General features: G+C 42.6%; 1 protein-coding gene across 5 annotated transcripts in view; it reads left to right on the top strand.

Annotated features, from left to right (window-relative positions):
* Positions 1–2,509: 2,509 nt before the first annotated feature.
* Positions 2,510–22,235, top strand: part of LOC138830842 (large ribosomal subunit protein uL29-like) — an 85,674-nt gene continuing 65,948 nt past the window's right edge. Inside the window, exons 1-3 of one of the 5 annotated variants that reach the window (XM_070027654.1) lie at positions 2,513–3,345; positions 3,621–3,751; positions 7,764–9,737. In XM_070027654.1, the coding sequence (XP_069883755.1) occupies positions 3,289–3,345; positions 3,621–3,751; positions 7,764–7,848 (273 nt within the window). In that variant the 5' untranslated portion in view covers positions 2,513–3,288 and the 3' untranslated portion in view covers positions 7,849–9,737. Of the gene's footprint in view, positions 3,346–3,620; positions 3,752–5,068; positions 6,756–7,763; positions 9,738–22,235 lie in introns of those variants that run through there. The other 4 variants (XR_011373070.1, XM_070027653.1, XM_070027655.1 and 1 more) reach the window with 4 other exon arrangements.

Here is a 22,235-nt window from a genome sequence, read left to right on the forward strand (position 1 = left end):
GAGTGCTTGCTTTGCATGCATGAGGCCCTTGGCTTGATTCCTCAGCATCACATAAGCAGAAAAAGCCAGAAGTGGCACAGTGGCTCAAATGCTAGAGTGCTAGCCTTGAGCTGAAGAGCTCAGGGACAGTGCCCAAGCCCAGAGTTCAGGACCCATAACCAACTTAAAATAAGAAAAAAAAAAAAAAAAGAAAGAAAGAGGACTGGGAATGTGGCTTAGTGGTAAAGTGCTGCCTAGCATGCATGAAGCCCTGGGTTCGATTCCTCAGTACCATATAAGCAGAAAAAGCCAGAAGTAGTGCTGTGACTCAAGTGGTAGATTGCTAGCCTTGAACAAAAGAAGCTCAGGGACAGTGCCTTGGATTCAAGCCCCAGGACTGGCAAAAAGAAAGAAAAAGAAAAAGAAAGAAAAAAAAAAGGAAGGAAGGAAGGGAGGGAGGGAGGGACAGAGAGAGGAGGGGAGGGAGGAAGAGGAAGACAAAGACAAACAAAAGGTAGACTTAACAACCATAACAGAAATTAAAAAGGCAACTGTAAGACTGGGTGCCAGTGGTTCATGCCTGTAATCCCAGATGTTCAAAAATCTGAGACCTAAGGACTGCAGTTCAAAGCCAGCCAGGGCAGGAAAGTCCATGAGACTTAATCTCCAATTAACCACCAAAAATGCTGGAAATGAAGTTGTAGCTCAAGCAGTAGAGTGCTAGCCTTGAGCACAAAAGCTCAAAAACAGCATCCAAAGTCTGAGTTCAAGCCCTGGACCAACACACACACACATACACACACACACACACACACACACACACACACACACACACCACACACACCACACACACACACACACACCACACACACACACACACACACACACACACACACACACACACTACACAGGACAAATCTCACTATAAAGATAATTATTTAAGAGCATAAAATAGAAAATTGCTCCAGTTCATAGGTGAAGCACAGCTTGCCCCAAAAGAGAAAACCGGAGCCAGCCTACACTCCTACCTACTAAGGAGGTTAAGATGTGAGGATTATGATTTGAAGTCAAACTAGGCAGGAAAGTCTATGAGACTTATCTCAATTAACCACAAAAAAAAAAGCAAAATACCCAGAAATAGAATCTGTGGGGTAAGTGGTACAGTGTTAGCTTTGAGCAAAAATGCTCAAACTGAGCTCTGGGTTCAAACTGAGGACCAGCACAAAAAAAAAAAGAAAGAAAGAAAAGAAAGAAAGAAAGAAAGAAAGAAAGAAAGAAAGAAAGAAAGAAAGAAAGAAAGAAAGAAAGAAAAAAGGAAAAAAGCTAGGCTCAGGCCTGTAATCCTAGCTACTCAGGAGGCTGAGATTGGAGGATCACCATTGAAAGACAGCCAGGCAGGAAAGTCTGTCGGACTCTTATCTCCAATTAACCACCAGAAAACAGAAGATGGCACTGTGGCTCAGTGGTAGAGAGCTTGCCTTGAGCTGAAGAACTAAGAGACAGCACCCCAGCCAAGAGTTCAGGCCCCAGGACCAACAAAAAGAAAAAAAAGAAAAGAAAAAGAAAAGAAAAAAATTGACAAGCTTGTTTGTTAACAGAAACACAAATTTTAAAAAACCGTTCAAAGTATGGTTTAAGTAGCAAAGCAAATACTTAGCAAGCATACGGCCCTAATTTCTAGCCCTAGTACCCCAAAAGAAAGCTGGGGGGGGGGAAAGAAAGAACAAATTGAATCCAATAATATATCAGGAGCTTACCAGTCTATGACCAAGTAGGGTATTATTTCTATTATTCCAGGAATGTAAAAATGGTACACTTGGGGCTGGGGTGGCGCTGTGGCTCAAATGGTAGAGCGCTAGCCTTGAGCTGAAGAGCTGAGGGACAGCGTCCAGGCCCAGGGTTCAGGCCCCACGACCGGACACCACCACCCCCCCCCCCCCCCCCCCCCGCAAAAAAAAGGTACACTTTGGGAAATCAATCAACATAATTCATTACATCTGATATACAGAGATACTAGAAGATAATCACATTCTTTTGTGTTTGTGTGTGCCTGTACTGCTTGACCTTAGGATCTGGGCACCATCTCAGCTTTTGTGCTCAAGGTTGGCACTTACCACTTGAGCAACATCTCTACTCAAAGCTCCATTCTTAGTAGCTCTTAATAAAAATAGATGAGAAAATAACTGAAAAAATAGACTTTACCAAAGCCTATTAGTCTAAATTGCTAAGTCAACAAGGTTGAAAAGCAACATTGTTTTGAGGGTCAAACTAAGAATAAACAATAAAATAGCTGGCTTAAGTATTAAGAGAAAGCAGATGGATTAGGAAACCTGAGATATCAATAAAAGCTATTATTAATAAATGAAAGAATTTGACAAAGTAGCTGAATAACAAATCTTTACAACAATAACCAGTACAGGGGCTGGGAAGGTGGCTCAGTGGTAGAGCGCTTGCCTTACATGCCTGAGGCCCTGGTTTCGATTCCTCAGCACCACATAAACAAAAAGAAAAAAGCTGCAAGTGGCGCTGTGTCTCAAGTGGTAGAGTGCTAGCCTTCAGCTGAAGAGCTGAGGGACAGTGCCCACGCCCAGAGTTCAGGCCCCATGACCGGACCCAAAAAAACCCAAAACAAAACAATAACCAGTACAAAAGAAAGACAAAGAGCCAGGCAGCTGACACCTGTAATCCTAGCTACTAAGCACGCTAAGATCTAAGAGTCATAGTTCAAAGCCAGCCTGGCCCAGGAAAGTCTGTGAGATTCTTATTTCCAACTAAACAGAAAACCGGAAGTAACACTTTGGTTCGGTGTAGAGCACTAGCTTCTTTGCTTACAGGTTTACATTGTAATCCCACCACAGGAGCAGCTCAGGAGGAGGATCTCTTATTGGAAGCTAGCAGGACTAGTCTAACATCCCCACACCCTCTCACTTACTCTGCTGGCTCCAGCACCTGGCTTAGGGACAGTCTGGGAAATCTGCTAAGCAGCGCGAATGAATGAATTAAACAGAGCACTTAATGGTCAAATTCAAGCCCTCACTACTACATCTCCGACTACTTGCTGGGCGCTCCGGGCCTCAGTTTCCATAGGGGTGCTCACTCCAGCACCAGGCCAAGCTGTAAAATACTCCCGAGACACGCAGGGCGGGACTTACCGCCGCTCTCCGGAAGGAGGAGGGCGGGACAGGATCCTCGGGACGGTTGCTCTTGGCAACGTCCGGCGCTGTCCGGCCGCGGTGGTTTCGGAGCTCCCAACCGTCGGTTCGTCTCTTCCTCCGACCGAGGCAATGGCCGAGGCAGCAACTTGTAGTTATGGTGAGGGCCGAGGGATTCGGTGCCATCCCAGTGTCGCTGGGTCACGGGAGCTTGGTGAGTTGGTAGGGGCCGCGGGCTGCACTTGGGGTGTGTGTGTGGTGGTGGTGGGGTCTCATCTGCCTGCCGCAACGGTCTGTGAGGTGCAGCTGAGGACGGCCGGGCCCCGGGTTCGGCCCGCGGAGTCGGCGCGCACCCGGCTCTTGAAGCTTCCCGTCTGCTGAGGGGGGTGGCGGCCCTGCTGGGGAGCCGGCGGGGACCGAATCGGCCGCGGCTTCCTGAGGTGCCGAGAGGCCTGGCGGTGTGACTGAACTCGGACCTCTTCGGCGCAGAATCACGCTCCGGATCTGCGCGGCAGAAAGGAGGAGGAGCTGCTAAAGAAGCTGGACGACCTGAAGGTGGAGCTGTCCCAGCTGCGCATCGCTGAAGTGACCAGTGTCCTGGCATCCAAACTCTCCAAAATGTAAGCCAACTGGTGTGGAGCCTCACGTGTGCCTGGGGAGTGACCATTTCCTGGATAAATGGAACAGAAAGAAAAATGCAATATTTTCCAAACTAGACTAGCCTCCTGAACAGCATAATGAGATCCTGTCTCAAAAATTTCTTGTGCAGCAAAGTATTTATTTATCTGATCAACACATCACTGGGGCCACAGGCACTGGTGGCTCACACACCTGTAATTACTAGTTACTCAGGAGGCTGAGATCTGAGGCTCTCAGTTCAAAGCCAGCTCCAGCAGGAAAGTCCGTGAGACTCCAATTAATCACCAAGAAAGTGAAAGTGGAGCTGTGGCTCATAGTGGTAGAGGCCTAGCCTTGAACAAAAAAGCTCAGGGACAATCCCCAGGCCCCGAGTTCAAGTCCCATAACCGACATGAACAACAACAAAAAAGCAGTATTTGGGTCATTTTTCATTTCCTCCCTCCCTTTCCGTATTCTACCCCTATCATTCCCCCTTTCTTCCCTCTTTTCTCCCTTTTTCTTCCCTCTCTCTTCTCTCCCTCCCCTTCACTCTCCCTCCTCTTCCATCCTTCCTCCCTTCCCTCCTCTCTCTTCCCTCCCCTCCCCTCTCTTCTTTCCCCTCTCTTCCCTCCCCTCTCTTCCCTCCTCTCCCCTCTTTTCTCTCCCCTCTTTTCCCCTCCCTCCCTTCCTTCCTCTCTTCCTCCCTTGTCCCTCCCTCCCTCCCTCCCTCCCTCCTTCCTTCCTTCCTTCCTTCCTTCCTTCCTTCCTTCCTTCCTTCCTTCCTTCCTTCCTTCCTTCCTTCCTTCTTTCCTTCCTTCCTTCCTTCTGCTGAGGTCTTTCTAAACACCCAGGCTGGCCCTAAGCTATGATCTCAGCTCCACAGGTAAACTAGGGTTACATGTGCCACTGTGCCTGATTTTGTGCACTTGGAATTTTAAAGTGTTTTGCTTTAAAGATATTTTATCAGCACTATATTAACGAAAACCAAAGAAAATGTAATTGTCTATGTGGAACACAAAGGCAAGATATTACATAGTATGTTCTGGTGGACATACTATGCCCTACAATTTCCCCCAATCATTTGTAATAATAAGCAATAAAAGAGCAAGCTTGATGGAGTGTACTTGGAGAAAAATGGAGTCATTGAGTGGGAATAGGGAGGAAACAGAGAAATGGAGGCAATAAATGGATTAATACTTACAGATGCCTCTGTAGTATTACCATTTTTCTAGGCATCTGATTTCTGATGAAAAGGGTACAGATGATGCCCTCTTCGCTGACTGTTCACTACCTCTCATTTTCTATCTGGTTTGTTCTAGTAAATGAAGATCCAATTCATGGAGAATATTTAGTCCTGTTGCCTCAGTTATTAATCACCGTACAATAATGTGTCATAGCAGTATAATAATGCACTATTGTATGGGCAAGTATCCATGGACATGTATCTATATAGGAATTTTTCTGTGTGTGTGTGTGTGTGTGTGTGTGTGTGTGTGTGTGTGTGTGTGTGTGTGTGTGTGTGTGTGTGTCCCAGTTTTTGTGTGCATATGCTGTATAGGTCTGGGGTGAAACTAGAAATTGGAGTTTGTAGATGTCTGTCTTCTCACTGTGTCTCCACATAGTCTTCCTGTATATGTGTTCAAATTTTAACTTCAGATAAGCCCATTAACCATGTTGGATTAAGACTTGTAGAAACCTCATTCTAATTTAATGGCCTCTTTAAAGATCCTATCTCCAAATATAGTTATATTCTAATTTTAGGCCTCCAATATACATCTTTGTTGGAAATATAATTTAGCTTCTAACACTACCCAAATTATACTTCACTAATAGGGGCAAAATTATGGTTTAGTCTGCCAGTTTTATTGTTATTAGGTGTTAAATTAATCATTTGATTAATTTCTAAAGGATATAACTGCTTGGTTAAGTACTTTGTTTTTGTATGGTTTATGTTAGTGTTGGGGATCAGATCAGTTCCACTTCCAGTTTTCTGAGTGGTTTATTAGAGATAAGAGTCTCATGGCCTTTCCTGTCCAGGATGGCTTTGAACCATGATCCTCAGATCTCTGACTCCTGAGTAGCTTACATTGGCAATATTTAAACTCCATTAAATCACTGATGTTACAAGGCACTGTGTCCATCCAAGATTGGCCTTAATTTACAAAAAAAGTCTACAAAAGTAAAGAGGACTCAGGGAAAGAGAAAGATGATCAGAGACAAAGTACATTCACATATGCATGTGTGAAAATATCACAACAAAACTCATTATTTTTTACAATTAATATATACTATAATACACGTTTTAAGTATTTGGCATTCGTTGTGTTGCAAGTCCAACTATTTATTTTATTCTGTTGGTCATGAGGCTTGAACTCTGGGTCTGGGTGCTGTCCCTGAGCTCTTTAGCTCAAGGCAAGCACTCTACCGCTTGAGGCACAGTGCACTTCAGGTTTTCTTTTGGCTTATTGGAGATAAGAGTCTCATGGACTTCCCTGCCCAGGCTGGTTTGAACCGTGATTCTCAGATCTCAGCCTCCTGAGTAGCTACGATTATAGATCTGAGCCACCAGCGCCCGACCTGACTAATGTTTTTAGTAGTAATGTTTTACTTGTAACTAGTTGTTTACTTGACCAGAGTTGTCTGTAATATCTCATCCTTTGTCCTTTACTTAATAGTGAATAAATCTATATATGTGTCTCATTGTTTGCCCTTTTTTTGATTGAGAAAATTTGTAAAAATAAAATGGACCATGTCTCCTTAGTGGTTAATTGTAGATAAGAGTCTCACAGACTTTCCTGCCCGCACCGGCTTGAACCATGATTTTCAGATCTTAGCCTGCTGAGTAGTTAGGATTACAGGCTTCAGCCAGCTGCTCCTGTGGGTTTTGAGTTGCCATTGGGGTAGATTATTGGACAGCAATGTAAACAGAAGGTGTGCAATTGTACTGCATGCACTATCTATTTCTACACTAGGGCAAATATATGATGAGTCTTTAGCCTTTTGCTCTTTCCAACTTGTTTTAAACATACAGAAGTTAAATTTGCTTGTTGGTTATTGTGGTTTGTATATTTTTCTTATTTGGAATTTCATTGCTTTATATTGCTGTTTAGATTACTACTGAATACTACATAGTGATGGCTATCTCTAGTTCTCCGATTTCTAACAATCATGTTCTAGAAAATAAGGAATAATTTTCTGGATCATTGCTTTATAAAGTTACCTTAAAATGTGCATTCATTGAATTTCAAAAGAATAAATTGGATTGGACATCAAGAAAGCCCAGTACATTAAAGTCGCAAGGCACAGTAGGAGGGACGTTTTATCTTTAATGATAGTGCAATTCGGTAATGATTATGGAAGGAGAAAGAATATAGAAAACAAGGAATATCAAAGTTTTATTTGTATTGGTGTACTTGAGCTTGAACTCAGACTCTAGACACAGTTGCTTCGTTTTTTCACCCGAGGCTGGTACTCTTGACTTGAGCCACTCATTCACCTCAAGCTTTTTTGGTAGTTTGTTAGAAATATGTCTCACGAACTTTGTTGCCCAGCCTGGCTTTAAAACTTGATCCTCAGATCTCAGCCTCCTAAGTGAGCTAGGATTACAGATATGAGCCACCAACACTCAGCTTCAAGTTGGTATTTTTTTGCTGTTTCCAGGATGTACCAATACTGTTTAGTAGTGATATTTTTTTCTTAGATACAATATTGAATAAAGTGGTTCTTTTTTACAAACCATACACTTTTTGGAGATGACACTGAGAAGACTTTTTTAAAAAGTCTGTGGGAAAATAATTTCATTTTACCACAGCTGGTCTCTTTGAGAGACTTTAAAGAGATTGTTAGGGGAAAAAAGATTGTGTGCTAGAAAATAACTTTATTTTTCATTTTGTTAACCTAGAAAGGTAGAATAACTGTAGCAAAGATTACTTAGCAACACAATTTGATAACTATTGTTTTGCAGCCTGGATTAAATTTTTGTAGCCAATAAATTTTGAATAATTACTTGCACAGATCTTCCTACAAGGGCATTGAACTGACTCAACAACAACAACAAGCCCTCCTTGGTTTTCTACCACAGAAGACATGCTACTTTTAGTGGAATTGCCTGCAGTGCCTTCCTGATAATAGAACAAAAGCTCAGAACTCTAAAGAAGTCAGAAAATGTGGTTTTATTAAAATGACAAGAAAACTGGAAAGTAGCCCTGAATTTTGATCCCTACACTGCCATTCACTAACCATAGAATTGGCAAGGTTAAGCAAGTTACAGTCAACCTTTGTTTTCTCATTTATGATGTGACATTAGTTACTGTAAGATATTTTAAAGCACCAGGCATCCTGCCTCACACACAGGTACTCTTTTAAGTTTAAAGTTTATTTGACAGTACTCAGAGCCAGTTTCTAACTACTACTGCTGCTGCTGCTGCTACTTCCATTTCCACTTGAGCCACTCCTTCACTACTACTACTACTGCTACTACTACTACTATTACTCTCATGCAACTCCCAGGAGAACATTTGGTGGACACACCATTGTATCAAAGAGCAGGTTTTCACAGATAATATATAAACAATAGCTATCCAGTAGGTAACTTGAGTTTACATGTCTGAGGCTCAGGTGATAGATCTGAATTAGAGAACCAATTTTTTAAAATATTTATAGAACATGGCGCTGGGAAGGTGGCTCAGTGGTAGAGCGCTTGCCTTGCATGTCTGAGGCTCTGGGTTCAATTCCTCAGCACCACATAAGAAAAAAGAAAAAAGCCGGAAGTGGCGTTGTGGCTCAAGTGGTAGAGTCCCAGCCTTGAGCTGAAGAGCTGAGGGACAGCGCCCAGGCCCAGTTCAGGTCTCACGACTGGACCAAAAAAAAAAAAGAACTTTATTTTAAGTGACTTTAGAGAACCAATTTTTGTACTGTGGTAACCATCTTTCAAAGCAGCCATCAATGATTACTAGTTTTCCTTTGTTCCCTTTCCTGAAATATAATATTGCTGACTTATATAGGATGTTGCAGAAATTATGTGTATATCTTCCAGGGTTGTCATGAAATATTGTAGTTCTTCATTGTTTTCCTTAGTATCACTCACTGCCTAAAACCAGATGCCTTGTCAAAAGGATATTCAAGCAGCCCAGTGGAGAAATTTATATGGTAGAGAAGTTAAGGGCTCCTGTCACAGTCATATGAGTGGGCTATCTTGGAAGTGTTGTAAAACTCAAGACTTTAACCCTTCATTCCCCCCTTGACTTATGGTCCTGAGACACAATCTTGTGGCTCCAGCCCCAAACTAAACTCCAACAGCTCTTGATCTTGAACAGTTATAGTCCCTCTCTGACCTTAGCCATACTATTAAACAACAGTCCCAATAACAATCAGTTCCTCTTTCTTTCCTTGAGGCGTATGTGGAGTGCTTGGGTAGGATGCTTGGAGACTTCCCATGTTTCCCCATGTGTTCCAGGGCAAAGGGGTCAGCCAGTCTGGCATAGGAGCAGTGGATCCAAGCAGCAATGCCGTCCACCTTAAGGGCAGTAGGTGTAGCCAGTAGCACCATGTAAGGTCCCTTCTACTGTGGTTCCAGAGATCTCAAGTTGTGCTTTTGAACAAACACCCAGTCCCCTGGTTTAAGCAAATGGGGGTTAGGAATAGAAGCAGAATCCTATAATGCTCTAAGCTGGGGCCACATACTCTTATGCACCAGCTGTAAATAGTCAAGCTTACACAGAAATTCAGTATCATCCAAATCAGCAAGCAATTCAGTCTGAAGGCTAGGGATAATGGGTGGAAGGTGTCCATACATTATTTCAAAATGAGTAATGCCAAGCTGATAGGATGAATTTCGTGCAAAAGGAAGGAGCAATACCCAGTCTGTGCCAGTCTCCAAGGCCAATTTAGTTAAGGTCTCTTTTAGAGTCCGATTCATTCTTTCTAACTGCCCTGAACTCTGGGATCTATAAGCACAGTGCAATTTCCAATCTGTCCCCAGTGCCTCGGTATTCCCTGACTGATTTTTTTTTTTTTTGGGGGGGGGGTTTCCGGTTGTCGGGCCTGAACTCTGGGCCTGGGCGCTGTCCCTCAGCTCTTCAGCTCAAGGCTAGCAGTCTACCACTTGAGCCATAGTCCCACTTTGGTTTTTTTCTGCTTATGTGGTGCTGCGGAATTGAACCCAGGGCCTCATGCATGCAAGGCAAGGGCTCTACCACTGAGCCACCTTCCCAGCCCCTCCCTGACTTACTTTTGAGACGAAGGCTGGTCCATTGTCTGACCCGATGGTGGATGGGAAGCCCTACCTAGGTAGGATTTCTTCCAGGATCTTCTTAGCCACGATGTTTGTGGTCTTATGTTTTGTTGGGTAGGCTTCAACCCATCCTGAAATGGTGTCTATAAAAACTAGCAAATATTTATATCCAAAGTTTCCAGTTTTAATTTCTGTGAAGTCTACTTCCCAATACACACCTGGCCTATCTCCACGGCGGCGAGCTCTTATTGTAACCGGTTGATTGGTGGCATTGGTGAGCTGACAGGCTTTACAATTTTTAACAATGTCCTCAATGAGTTGATTTCCTTGCCTAATTTTAACTTCTGAGTGTCGGAGCAAGTTCTGCATTCTTCAGGTTCCCATGTGAGAGACCTGATGGATTCTCTTAAGAATCCCCTTGCCCAATCTTTGTGGCAAGATAAGTTTCCCCTCACCAGTTTTCTACCAGTCTTTGTTTCCTTCTCTGTCCGGGGGTTTATAGGCTATGGGAATTTTTTTTATCTACTCCAAGTCTTCTTGGGAGTAATGAGGCTCAGGAGGCAAAGCTTGTGGCCCTGGGTCTTCTAGAGTCAGTACTGGGCTGCAGGGCCGCCTCCTTAGCTGCCTGATCGGCCAAGTTATTTCCTTTGGTTATAGAATCAGTTCCATTTTCATGGCCAGGGCAGTGCATAATGGCAATATTTAATGGTTCCCATAGGCCTGAATGAGGCTTAAAATTTCTTGTTTGTTTTTAATAGCCTTTCCCTCAGCTGTCAGCAGCTCCCTCTCTTGGTAAATGGCTCCATGCATGGTGGCAAAAGCATACAGACCGTCTGTGTAAATGTTTAGTCTCTTCCCTTTTCCCATCTTTTGTTAGTGCCACTAGTTCTGATCTTTGTGCAGATGTTCCCTGGGGGAGTGCTTCTGCCCACACTATCTCAGTGTGGGCGGTTACAGCTGCACCCGCGTACCATTTTCCATCTTGAATGAAACTGCTGCCATTTGTGAACCAGGTGTGCTCGGCATGCGATAGTGGCGAGTCCTACAAGTCTGGCCTCTTTTCCTTGGCCCGGTCTCTCTTTTCACGCTCAATTTCACGTTCTCTGTCCTTCCTTTCCTGTCTTTTCTCCTCTGTCTCTTATTGTAAACCATTTCAGCCGCGGCTACTAGATCCCTAATAGACTTTTCACCAAGTCTGTCTAGAGCCTACAACTTTTGCTTTCTGTCTGGTGCAGCTTGATTTATATAGGCAAACATAATCATCTGAGCCAACTCCTGGGTCTCAAGATCATACGGGGTATATTGACTAAAAGCTTCCATGAGCTGGTCAAGATATGCTTCCTCCCTGTCTAACATCATAAACTTTGGCCATATTAGTAGGTCGGCGAGCCGCCGCCTTGAGGCCTGCCAACAGAGCCTGGCGGTAGACAAGAACTCTCTTCCTACCTTCAACTGTATTGTACTCCCATGTTGGTTGGATCTCAGGAAAATAGGCAACGATCAGGGCAGAATCCGTGATGGCTGCTCATGTGGAGCCAGGGATATGTTTCTGGGCCGCCTCTCGGATACGGTCTCTCTCTTCGGTGGTAAAAAGGACCTGTAAAAGCTGACTGCAATCATCCCAAGTGGGCTGATGAGTAAAGAGAATAGTTTCAAGCAAACGAATTAAATCCTGGGGTTTCTCAGAAAAGGGGGCATTTTGGGTGCACTAGTTGTATAGGTCACTGGTAGAAAATGTCCAATATTGGAGTTGCTGTTGACCATCTGCATCCATAGGACCTATGGCGCATAAGGGAAAAACAGCTGTATTAGAAGGGGGGTTGATTCCATGGCTTCGTCGAGTGACTGGCCCCTCAGAAACTTTAAGGACAGGTGCTAAGGGTTTGGCTGCTGGTTCTATAGCTCCTTCCTCCTCTTGATCATTCTCAGGTTCTGCAAAAGGAACCTGGGAAGGGGAGTATGGGGGAGGAAACATTTCTTCTTCCAAGTTATCTCCCTGAGAAACTGGGGGGTACAATTTCTTTTCCTCTTTCTTAGTTTCTTTTTCTAAGTCTAGGGGGCTAGATGGAGTGGTGCCCCTGGTTTCCAGTCCCATCAGTCGTACAGTCCAAAAAACAATAAACAGTACAAACAAAACACACGTAGGCCTGACAGTTATGAAAAAAAGTTTATGAAGTGGAGATCTCCCAAATTGGTCCGCTGACTCCTGTCATGGTGGGGTTGCACACCCATGCCCCACAGAAGAAGGAGCAGACCCACAGTGGGCGAGTTGGGCCTCGGTTAGAAGGCCCTCTTGGTCAGTTCTGGCCCTACACTGAACCGACCCCCGCTGCACAATTCACACGGCAGGGTTCCAAGGACCCCTACCACACAAGAGCATTTGGGCTGTTGTACAGAGTGCATCCACTTCCACAACCCTTTACACAAAACGAATCGGAGTGGTCGTCCCCACAAAGGAAAAAGAAAGTAAAACATACAACGACAGTACAAGACAAATTAACAAAAATAGCGCTGTTTTACCTTTGGCGTCTGAGGTCTTGGAGGTCTTTGGGGGATCCCGGACGAGCCCCCACTAATATGTTGTGGCCAGGTCGCAGGACCTCCACCAAGAAGACCACTGAGAGTCAGACTTTACAGCTGTTTTAAGGTTTTATTTAGACGGGCTGCAACTCGGGCCTGGTCCTACATTCTGACACAGCTGAGCCTAGGAGGAGAACCCCGAGCTAAAGATTTGCAGGGCTGGGCTGGGAAGGTGGCTCAGTGGTAGAGTGCTTGGCTTGCATGCCTGAAGCCCTGGGTTCGATTCCTCAGCACCACATAAGCAAAAAGAAAAAAGCCGGAAGTGGCTCTGTGGCTCAAGTGGTAGAGTGCTAGCCTTGAGCTGAAGAGCTGAGGGACAGCACCCAGGCCCAGAGTTCAGGCCCCAAGACTGGACCGCCCCCCCCCCAAAAAAAAGATTTGCAGGGCTATAAAGCCACACAACCAACTACGGGTTGGATTACCACCATGTGTGGCTCTGCTAGACAGAATTTGCTGATCTTAAACAAGCAACAAGTGGTCACTGCCTCAAGACTTTAACCCTTCAGAAGCATATCTTTCAGCCAGAACTATACAGTTAAGTTGATCCTCTGATTCTCAGAAGCTGTGTTTTTAGCTTTCCTATATATTGCTGTTACATTAGGCTGATAAGTTTTAGGATACATTGCTATTCACATATAGACAATTAATCAGAAAGTTGTCAGCCTGTAGTAATGACCATGAGTGAGGATGAAGGCATTCCAGAAGAATATGAAGAGAGCAAGAAGATAATTGATGAAATGAATGATGGACAACATCATAGTGAAGAAGAGGGGGCTTGGAAGGTGGCTCAGTGGTAGAGTGCTTGCCGTGCATGCTTGAAGCCCTGGGTTCGATTCCTCAGCACCACATAAGCCAGAAGTGGGGATGAGGCTCTAGTGGTAGAGCGCTAGTCTACAGCTGAAGAGCTGAGGGACAGTGCCCAGGCCCAGAGTTCAGGCCCCAGTACCGACAAAAAAAAAGAAAAAAAGAAATGGACAGAAGAATAGGAACGGACAAAGAATGTGAAGGAATATTAAAAACATAAGAGAAAGCTCATGCCTGTAATCCTACCTACTTAGGAGGCTGAGATCTGAGGATCACAGTTTAAAGCCAGCCAGGGCAGGAAAGTCCATGACACTCTTACTTCCAATTAACTACCAGAAAACTGGAAGTGGCAGTGTGGCTCAAGTGGTGGAGTGCTTGCCTTGAGCTGAAGAGCTGAGGGGCAGTACTCAGGCCTTGAATTCAAGACCCCCCCCTCCCCCATCACTAGCAAAAAAATAAGAGAGTTTCAAAAACTAGAAAGTTGTCAGTAATATAAAGCAAGATAAGGACTTTTAAAAATGCCCATTTATTTTAAAAGCAGAAGACAAATCCCAGGTACAGTCCACTGGGAGACAAAATACAGCTCCTTATCCTTACATATTGAAACCTTCTAACACCTGCCCTATTGGTTTGATCTCATGTTCCAGCACTCACTGATGACTTACACTGACTTTGCTGTTTCCCAAATCAGCCAATCACACTTCCACCTCAGTGGCTTTAATGTCCTCTGCCTTTAATGTTCTTTTCCTACACAGTGAAATAGCTCCTTCTGGAAGTATAAGTTCAAATGTTACCTTATGAGAGAGACTGTCCATGGTCATACTTTATAACACAAATGCACAGCAGCATTTCCTGTCAGCCTTTTGCTGTTTTACTCTGTTATCCTTTCCACCACATGACATCTAATGTGGCAACATCTGGCTAGTTGTTAGATGGGAATGTGTAGTCAACGCTTCTGATTTTTTTTTAAAGCTGGAAATTCTGGTTTTTAATATAATTAGTTGTCAGTGACTTTGTTTTCAAAGCACTAAAGAGTAATCTGTCTGGTTTAAAGGCAGTTAGTAGGGTAAAGTAGAGCAAGATAGGCTAAGGTAGAGTGGGATTACAGCAAAGGATACTGAAATGCTCAGAAAGGTATGAGGTAAGTGGAAAGGGTCTCAGAAAATTGGAAATGATTTGTTAGTGTACATCAGATGTTAAGTGAAGAGCAGAAAGTTAAATCCTATGGTCTTTGCTTGTGGCTCACACCTGTAATCAAGAGGCTGAGATCTGACGATCATGGTTCAAAGCCAAGCCAAAGCAGAAAAGTCCATGCAACTATCATCTCTAATTAATTAATTTAAAAAGCTGGAAGTGGAGCTGTGACTCAGGTGGTAGAGCAACAACCTTGAGTGAAACTCAAGTCTTTGACCTTTAGGTTCCATCACTTGGGAAATGCCTGAGGAGTTTCAGAGGAGTGATGAGAAGGAGAGAAGGAAGATGTAAGTGAGGTGATTACACACCTGTAATCTCAGTACTTGGGAGGCTGAGGCAGGAAGATCACAAGTTAGACATAGCCTGGGCTACATAGCAAAATGTCTCAAACCAAAAGGATAGAGGTGGTTAGAAAAAAATGACAGGGAAAGACAATGGAGATAGCAGGTATAAACTTTGTTTTTAAAGAATTGGGCTGGGAAGGAGGCTCAGTGGTAGAGTGCTTGCTTGCATGCATGAGGCCCTGGGTTCGATTCCTCAGCACCACATAAGCAGAAAAAGCTGAAGTGGCGCTGTGGCTCAAGTGGTAGAGTGCTAGCTTTGAGCTGAAGAGCTGAGGCACAGAGCGTAAGCCCAGTATTCAGGCCCCACAACCAACGACAAAAAAAAAAAATTTTTTTTTCAGTAATGAAAAACAATTTTTTTTGGGGGGGTGCTTTAAGAAAGGTTGGACTTGCGCATATTTCAAGCCTGGAGAAAAGCTGTTACTAGGGGGATAAAACTGGGAGATTAGAGAATGGCGGTCAAGAACACATGTGAAGGAGTGCCCTTGACTGCTCACATTGTCCTCTCCCATTGGAGTAAGGCAGGTAAGAGTAATTGGGAGAAAGCACATCAGCTAGCAACCTTTTTTCATGGTGTTTTAAAAGGCTATTAAGTGGAGAATGGAAAAATGTAGGAGTGATAGGATTTGGGTTCAGGGGGTTGGAATTACATGGAAGAGAATGAGTGAGAAGCTGTCCAAAGTTGTTAAATGTCCAGCTGAGTTAACTAAGCTGTCTTCTCTGACATCTTTGTCACTGAGACCATAACTAAGTGTTATGGCATCCAGACTGGTGGTTTCAGTATCTAATTCAGTGTTAGGTTTTCATTCTTTCATTGTTTCAATATATTTACTGAATATCCATTCAGGTATCCAGAACTATATTAGACATTAGAAAAATAATGTTAAACAAGGTAAAGTTTCTGCCCCCAAAGTGTTGACTTGTTCAACAGATAATAAAGTCAGCAAATCCTATGATTTTAAGTTCTAGTATTATGAAGGAAAGCAGGAAGGAGAAAAAATAGTAAGGAAAATAATTAGAAGATAAGACATGAGACTGGGTTGGTTAGAAAAGAGAAAACTCAAGAGGTTTGGTAGCTTAGAAAAAAGTTGAAGACTCAAAGGGATTTAGGAGTTTCCCTCTGGTTGAAAAACATGGGGGTTACAAGAAGGCTCATTATTATAGGAAGTTTTTGTTTTGTTTTGCAGGGAGGCGGGGGAACTACAGCATGTGAGAATATCTTTAACTGGATCCCTTTCCCCAGAACTTCCTGTACATTGTGTGTTTGGTTATCATACCAGGACTTGAGCAGTCCACAAGCCAATATTGAGTGTGACAATAGCCAGACCCCCCCAAAGAAATTAAGGCTAACAATAAGACAAAACTAGTTATTATTAATTGTAAGAATAGAAACATTGTGAATAATGAAAAAGTTAAGAGTGAATGAAACTTGTAAACATCCAGAAGGAATTAACACTTGTCAAAAGACCTTTTCTTGACCCTCTACAGAAAGAGATGACTCAGCAGTGTCATGAAAATGAAACAGTTAATGTTGGTGAAGCTACAAGATTAATGGCTTAATTGTAATACAGTTGTGATGCATCAGGTTCCCTCCCCAAAGATCACAATAGGTATTTTAAAGAACTATTTTGGTTTTGAAATCAGATCTTTCAAGATCTCATGCCTTTCAAAGGGAATTAAAAAATTTGTTTAAACAGCGTCTAAGAGAGGGTTCTTTAAAGTTCAGATGAGAAATTTGGAGACAAAGCGATTGAATGTTCATCTATATGAAAAATAAAATTCCAATAGGGCCAGCTACTGGTGACTCACACCTTTAATCCTAGCTATTCTAGAAACTGAAAATAGAAGGATCACAACTGAAGGCCAACACAGGTAGAAGAGTTCTTGAGCCTCTATATGAAAAATAACCAGTAATGGGCTGGGAAGATGGCTCAGAGATAGAGTGCTTGCCTCACATGCCTGAGGACCTGGGTTCTATTCCTCAGCACTACATAAACAGAAAAAGCTGGAAGTGGCGCTGTGGCTCAAGTGGTAGAGTGCTAATCTTGAGCTGAAGAGCTGAGGGACAGTGCCCAGGCCGAGAGTTCAGGCCCCATGACCTGCAAGAAAAAACAAAACAAAAAACCAGTAATAAGATGGGTGCCAGTGGTTCACACCTCAATCCTAGCTATTCAGGAGGCTGAGATCTGAGGATTGTAGTTCAAAGCCAGCCTGGGAAAGAAGTCTGTAAGATTCTATCTCCAATTAACCTCCCCCAAACTGGAAGTGTAGCTGTGGCTCAAGTGGTAGAGTGACAGCCTTGAGCGAAAAAGCTAAGGGATGGCACCCAGAAATCAACCCCAGTAGCCGAACAAAAAATAAAAAAAAAATAAAAAGAACCAGCAATAAACACAACTGGAGGCTTGAGTGTGGGTCAAGTGGTAGAGGGCCAGCCATTACCCTCGCACCCCCCAGCCCCCATGCTACTCTGATGTCAGCTGGCATGGTGGCCTAGTGTTAACTCTACTGCTAATAATTTATGAAATTTGGGACCAGAGACTAAATTCTCTGGCTCTTAGTTAATACGTAAGATTATCTATTGTAAGCTCAGAAATGAATTATAACTATCTAAAGCCAAATACTTGTCAGAGAATGTCAGCTATCACTTAATGAATGAGAGGCTGAAGGACCAAGCTCAGAGACCAAAGCCAGGAGTACAGACCTGTCCATTTTCCCCACATTTCACTTGTCTAAGATTAACAGTGCAAAGGAAAATTTTCAGTAGGCCAGACATAAACCACATTAAGACTTCCCCCAGCCCTTTGCAATCCCAAAGTTGAAGGCCACCAAGTCCACTTTTGGTACATTTTACAAAGAAAAAATAGTGTAATATAATATTAGAAATACAGTATTATAATTACTAGAGAGCCTCAAATAGTGAAGGTTAAACCAGGTATATCCCATCTATGAAAATAGGAAGGTTGAATTGTCTGATCAACAAGGGAAAGTTGTTTTTTTGTTGTTGTTGTTGGTCGTGAGACCTGAATTCTGGACCTGGGCACTGTCCCTCAGCAGTTAAGCTCAAGGCTAGCACTCTACCACTTGATCCACAGTGCCACTTCCGGCTTTTTTTCTGCTTACCAGGTACTGAGGAATCAAACTCAGAGCCTCATGAATGTGAGGCAAGCACTCTACCACTGAGCCACCTTCCTAGCCCCAGAAACAATTTTTTGTGCCAGTATGGGAGCTTGAATTCAGGCTGTCAAGCTCTCACTGGGCTTTGACACTCCCACTTGAGCAATGCCTCTAATTTTAGCTTTTTGCTGGTTAATGATAAGTCCCTCCTTTGGCCTGCTCTAAACCTAGATCCTAAGATACCAGTTTCATATGTAGGCAGGATTACAGGCTTTATTTATTTATTTATTTATTTAATTTGTTTGTTTATTTTGTTGGTCGTGGGGCTTGAACTCTGGGCCTGGGCACTGTCCCTCAGCTCTTCAGCTCAAGGCCAGTGCTCTACCACTTGAGCCGCAGCGCCGCTTCCCGTTTTCTAGTGGTTTATTGGAGATAAGTATCTCATGGACTTTCCTGCCCGGGATTGCTTTGAACAATGATGCTCAGATTTCAGCCTCATGAGTAGCTAGGATTACAGGTGTGAGCCACTAGGGCCCAGTTGTATTATTTATTTTAATGTGGTGAGAATTGAATTCTTAAATATATTTAAAACTTTCTAAATACATGGCAATTGTACATATTTATGCTGTGAAATATGACTTTTAATACGTGTATGTACTATTTAATGACCAATTCATATCTTAGCACCTCAATTACCTTTTTTTTCTGTTAACATTGGAAATCTAGCTAAATTGAAATGTGCAATTGTCGTCTACCATAGTTACTGCTCTTTGCCATAGAAAATATTAGAAGTAACTCTTCGTATCCAGCTGTATCCTGTATAGGCATCAACATCCTCTTTACATCCTCTCCCACATGCTTCCTAGGTCTTGGTGAAAATAAAATATTCAGCTAATACTCTAGTGTGGTATACATTTTAAGCACTAATCCTTTTTGTACACTCTGGATCTGTTGTAACTAAATGTTAAAATGTTTCACATCCAATCAAAATACATTGAGACACAATTATTGATAACTATAGATGTAACTAATATTTATTAAGGGCTTGTTATTATAAGTCATATATTACTTTAGGTAGCCATATTCTCATCGACATCTCACAGCTGCCTCATTTTATTATCCTTGATTTCTTTTTTTTTTTTTTTGAATTTCTCTCTTTTTTTTATTGTAAAAATACTGTATAGAGGGGTTACAATTACATGGGCAAGATAATGAGTACATTTCTTATCAAGCATTGTAGCCTCCTCGTATTATCCTTGTTTTCAAGATAAAGAAATCTAGGCTCAAAAAGGTTAGAAAGAAACAAAGCTTCCGACTAAGGGAGCTTGATTCTAGTTTTTCGTAGAGCCTTTAATTCTAACTGCTACCATGTAATATATATAGAATATTCTAATTTTGGGAAGTGGGGCTGTGGCTCAAGTGGTAGAGTGCTAGTCTTGAGCTGAAGAGCTGAGGGACAGTGCCTAGGCCCAGAGTTCAAATCCCATGACCGACCAAGAAAATAAAAAAGAATATTCTAATTTTGTTTTAGAACATATTCTCTATAGTTGCTAACATGATTGAGTAACTAGAGTCACTTTTGATTTTGTGTTACTTCATTTTAAGAAGTTGGAACTTAAATTGCCAATACATGTGCCAACATGAATGAATCTCCATGGTGAGTAGAAGAAACTACACACAAGAAAGTACTTTTATAACATGATTCAATTTGTATGAAGGCCTCCAAAAGTCAAAATTAATCTGTGATGAAAAAAAAAATTGAATGACTCGCAATTGCATAACTGGAGTGGCAATGGTGTTTTGTATCTTGATGGGGGTTAAATTCCATGTGCTCAGGCATTTGTCAAAATTGGTAGCTAACACTTGTAATCCTATCTATTCAGTGGGCTGGGATCTGAGGATCAAGGTGCAAGGCCAGTCAGGGCAGGAAAGTCCATGAGACTTTTATCTACAATTAACCAATAAAAATCCAGAATCAGGGGCTGGGAAGGTGGCTCAGTGGTAGAGTGCTTGCCTTGCATGCATGAGGCCCTGGGTTCGATTCCTCAGCACCACATAAGCAAAAAGAAAAAAGCCGGAAGTGGCGCTGTAGCTCAAGTGGTAGAGTGCTATCCTTGAGCTGAAGAGTTGAGGGACATCGCCCAGGCCCAGAGTTCAGGCACCACGACCGGACCCAAACAAAAAACAAAAAACAACAAAAATCCAGAATCAGGCTCGTGGCTCAAATGGTAGAACCCCAGGTCCTTGAGCAAAAAAAGCTAAGGGTCAAACAGCTAAAGTCATTTGAGTTTTTTGAAACTTTATCTGTACTGTCAACTTTGGAAAAACTATCCCAGTTTACCATATTGAGTTGGCCTTGTACGAAAATGAATAGCCATATTGGTCTAGAAACTTTAATTTTTTCCATTTGAACAGGGCTAAACCCACAGTATTAAATATTTAAGTATTGGGAGAAGAAAAGAGAAAAATATGTAAGGTCTTATCTATGTGAGTTTGATTACAGAAATTAATATTCTCTAAATAATGAAAAAAAAAAAGCCAGGCACCTGTGGCTCATGTGTGTAATCCTAGCTAGTTAAGAGGCTGAGATATGAAGATCACAGTTTGAAGCTAGCCATGGTAGAAAAGTACCTGTGAAACTCTTATCTCCAATTAACCACTGAAAGAAGAAAAAGGAAACGAAAAAGAAAAGAAAGAAAGAAAGAGAGAGAGAGAGAGAGAAAGCAAAAAAGAAATGGCGCTGGGACTCAAGTGGTAGAGCACTAGCTTCGAGCACAAATAGGCTTAGGGATAGCACTCAGACCCTGAGTTCAAGCCCCACAACTGACACACACAGATACACACAAAGATAAATAAGCAAAAAACGGGGAGAACAGTGGAAGGTGTCACATTGATCAAGATGCATTATACTCATAACCTGACATAATAAAATTATAGCATCTTTGTTCAACTTCTTTGATTTTGTTCTTTCTGTTTTTTGTTTATTGTATGGTTTTTTATTTATTTTTTTGCCAGTCTGGGGCTTACACTCAGGGCCTAGGCACTGTCCCTGAGCTTCTTTTGCTCAAGGCAAGTGCTCTATTGCTAAGCCACCTTCCCAAGCCCATGTTCAACATCTTAATTAAAAAAAAAAAAAAGATGAACAAATGGAGCTTGGTGTGTGGCCCAATGATTAAAAAGAACAAAAGTACTCCGCTGGCCTCAGCCCTGGAATTGATTTCCTGCACCATGGGGAGGAGGGGGATAAACAGATATTTAATTCCAGTCACATGTATCCTGGGGGTAAAATGGACATTGTTTTTGGCCATTTATGTAGTTCAGGCAAGTTACTTCATCTTTTAGATGCTTTGTCTTTTCAACTGAAAAGTGAAGATAATTTAATAACCTTTTCAGAGTTTGAATGATATAATGATATAATGCTTGTAAGGTCTTGGCTCAGTGCCTGACACCTAGAAAATCCCTAATAGCTTTTATCAATGACTATCATTCTATTACTTTAGAGCGAACAATGATATTTTCTATGCAACTTACCTTAAACTAATTTTCCTTGGTTTAAGAGATGCACACTTTTTGCATTTTATCTTTAAAAAGGAGATGCATCTTATCACTGGTAAGATATCAATGACATCACTGATAAGGATGTGTGACTTGTCTAGACAGACACTAAAGAGTACTCACCAAAGCCAAGCATCTCGTTTGTTTGTTTATTCTGCAGTACTGGGGCCTGGGTACTGTCTCTTATCCCTTTTGTTCAAGGCTGTTGTTGTACCACTTGAGCCACAGCTCTACTTGTGGATTTTTGGTGTTTAATTGGAGATAAGCATCTTACAGAGTTTCCTGTTTGGGCTGGCTTCAAACCACAGTCTCCAGATCTCAGCCTCCCAAGTTGCTAGGATTATAGATGTGCACCTTTTGCCATAGTTCGTAGAAAACGGAGATTGGAACCTTTTAGTCTGCTTCATAGAGCCTATATCCCAAACTTCTTTGCTCTATAGCAGCTTCAGGGAAACCCTGAGTCCAGTGAACTAAGAGAGTCACCTGGCTAGGGCCTGAATCCATGGCGACCAAATCCCTACTTTATTCCTTGCAGTGTTTCTGCCTGGAGCTGGATCCCCAGCTCCAGCTTGGGGTTTGTGGCTGTCCTAGATAGATATCAGCTTGTCTACAGGTAGTAGGCCTGGGCTGGGCAGCCTGGCTGGTGCCCATCCTCCCCATTCT

This window comes from Dipodomys merriami, unplaced genomic scaffold (assembly GCF_024711535.1).
Source record: "Dipodomys merriami isolate MVZ:Mamm:240054 unplaced genomic scaffold, mDipMer1.0.p SCAF_19, whole genome shotgun sequence".
NCBI lineage: Eukaryota > Metazoa > Chordata > Mammalia > Rodentia > Heteromyidae > Dipodomys > Dipodomys merriami.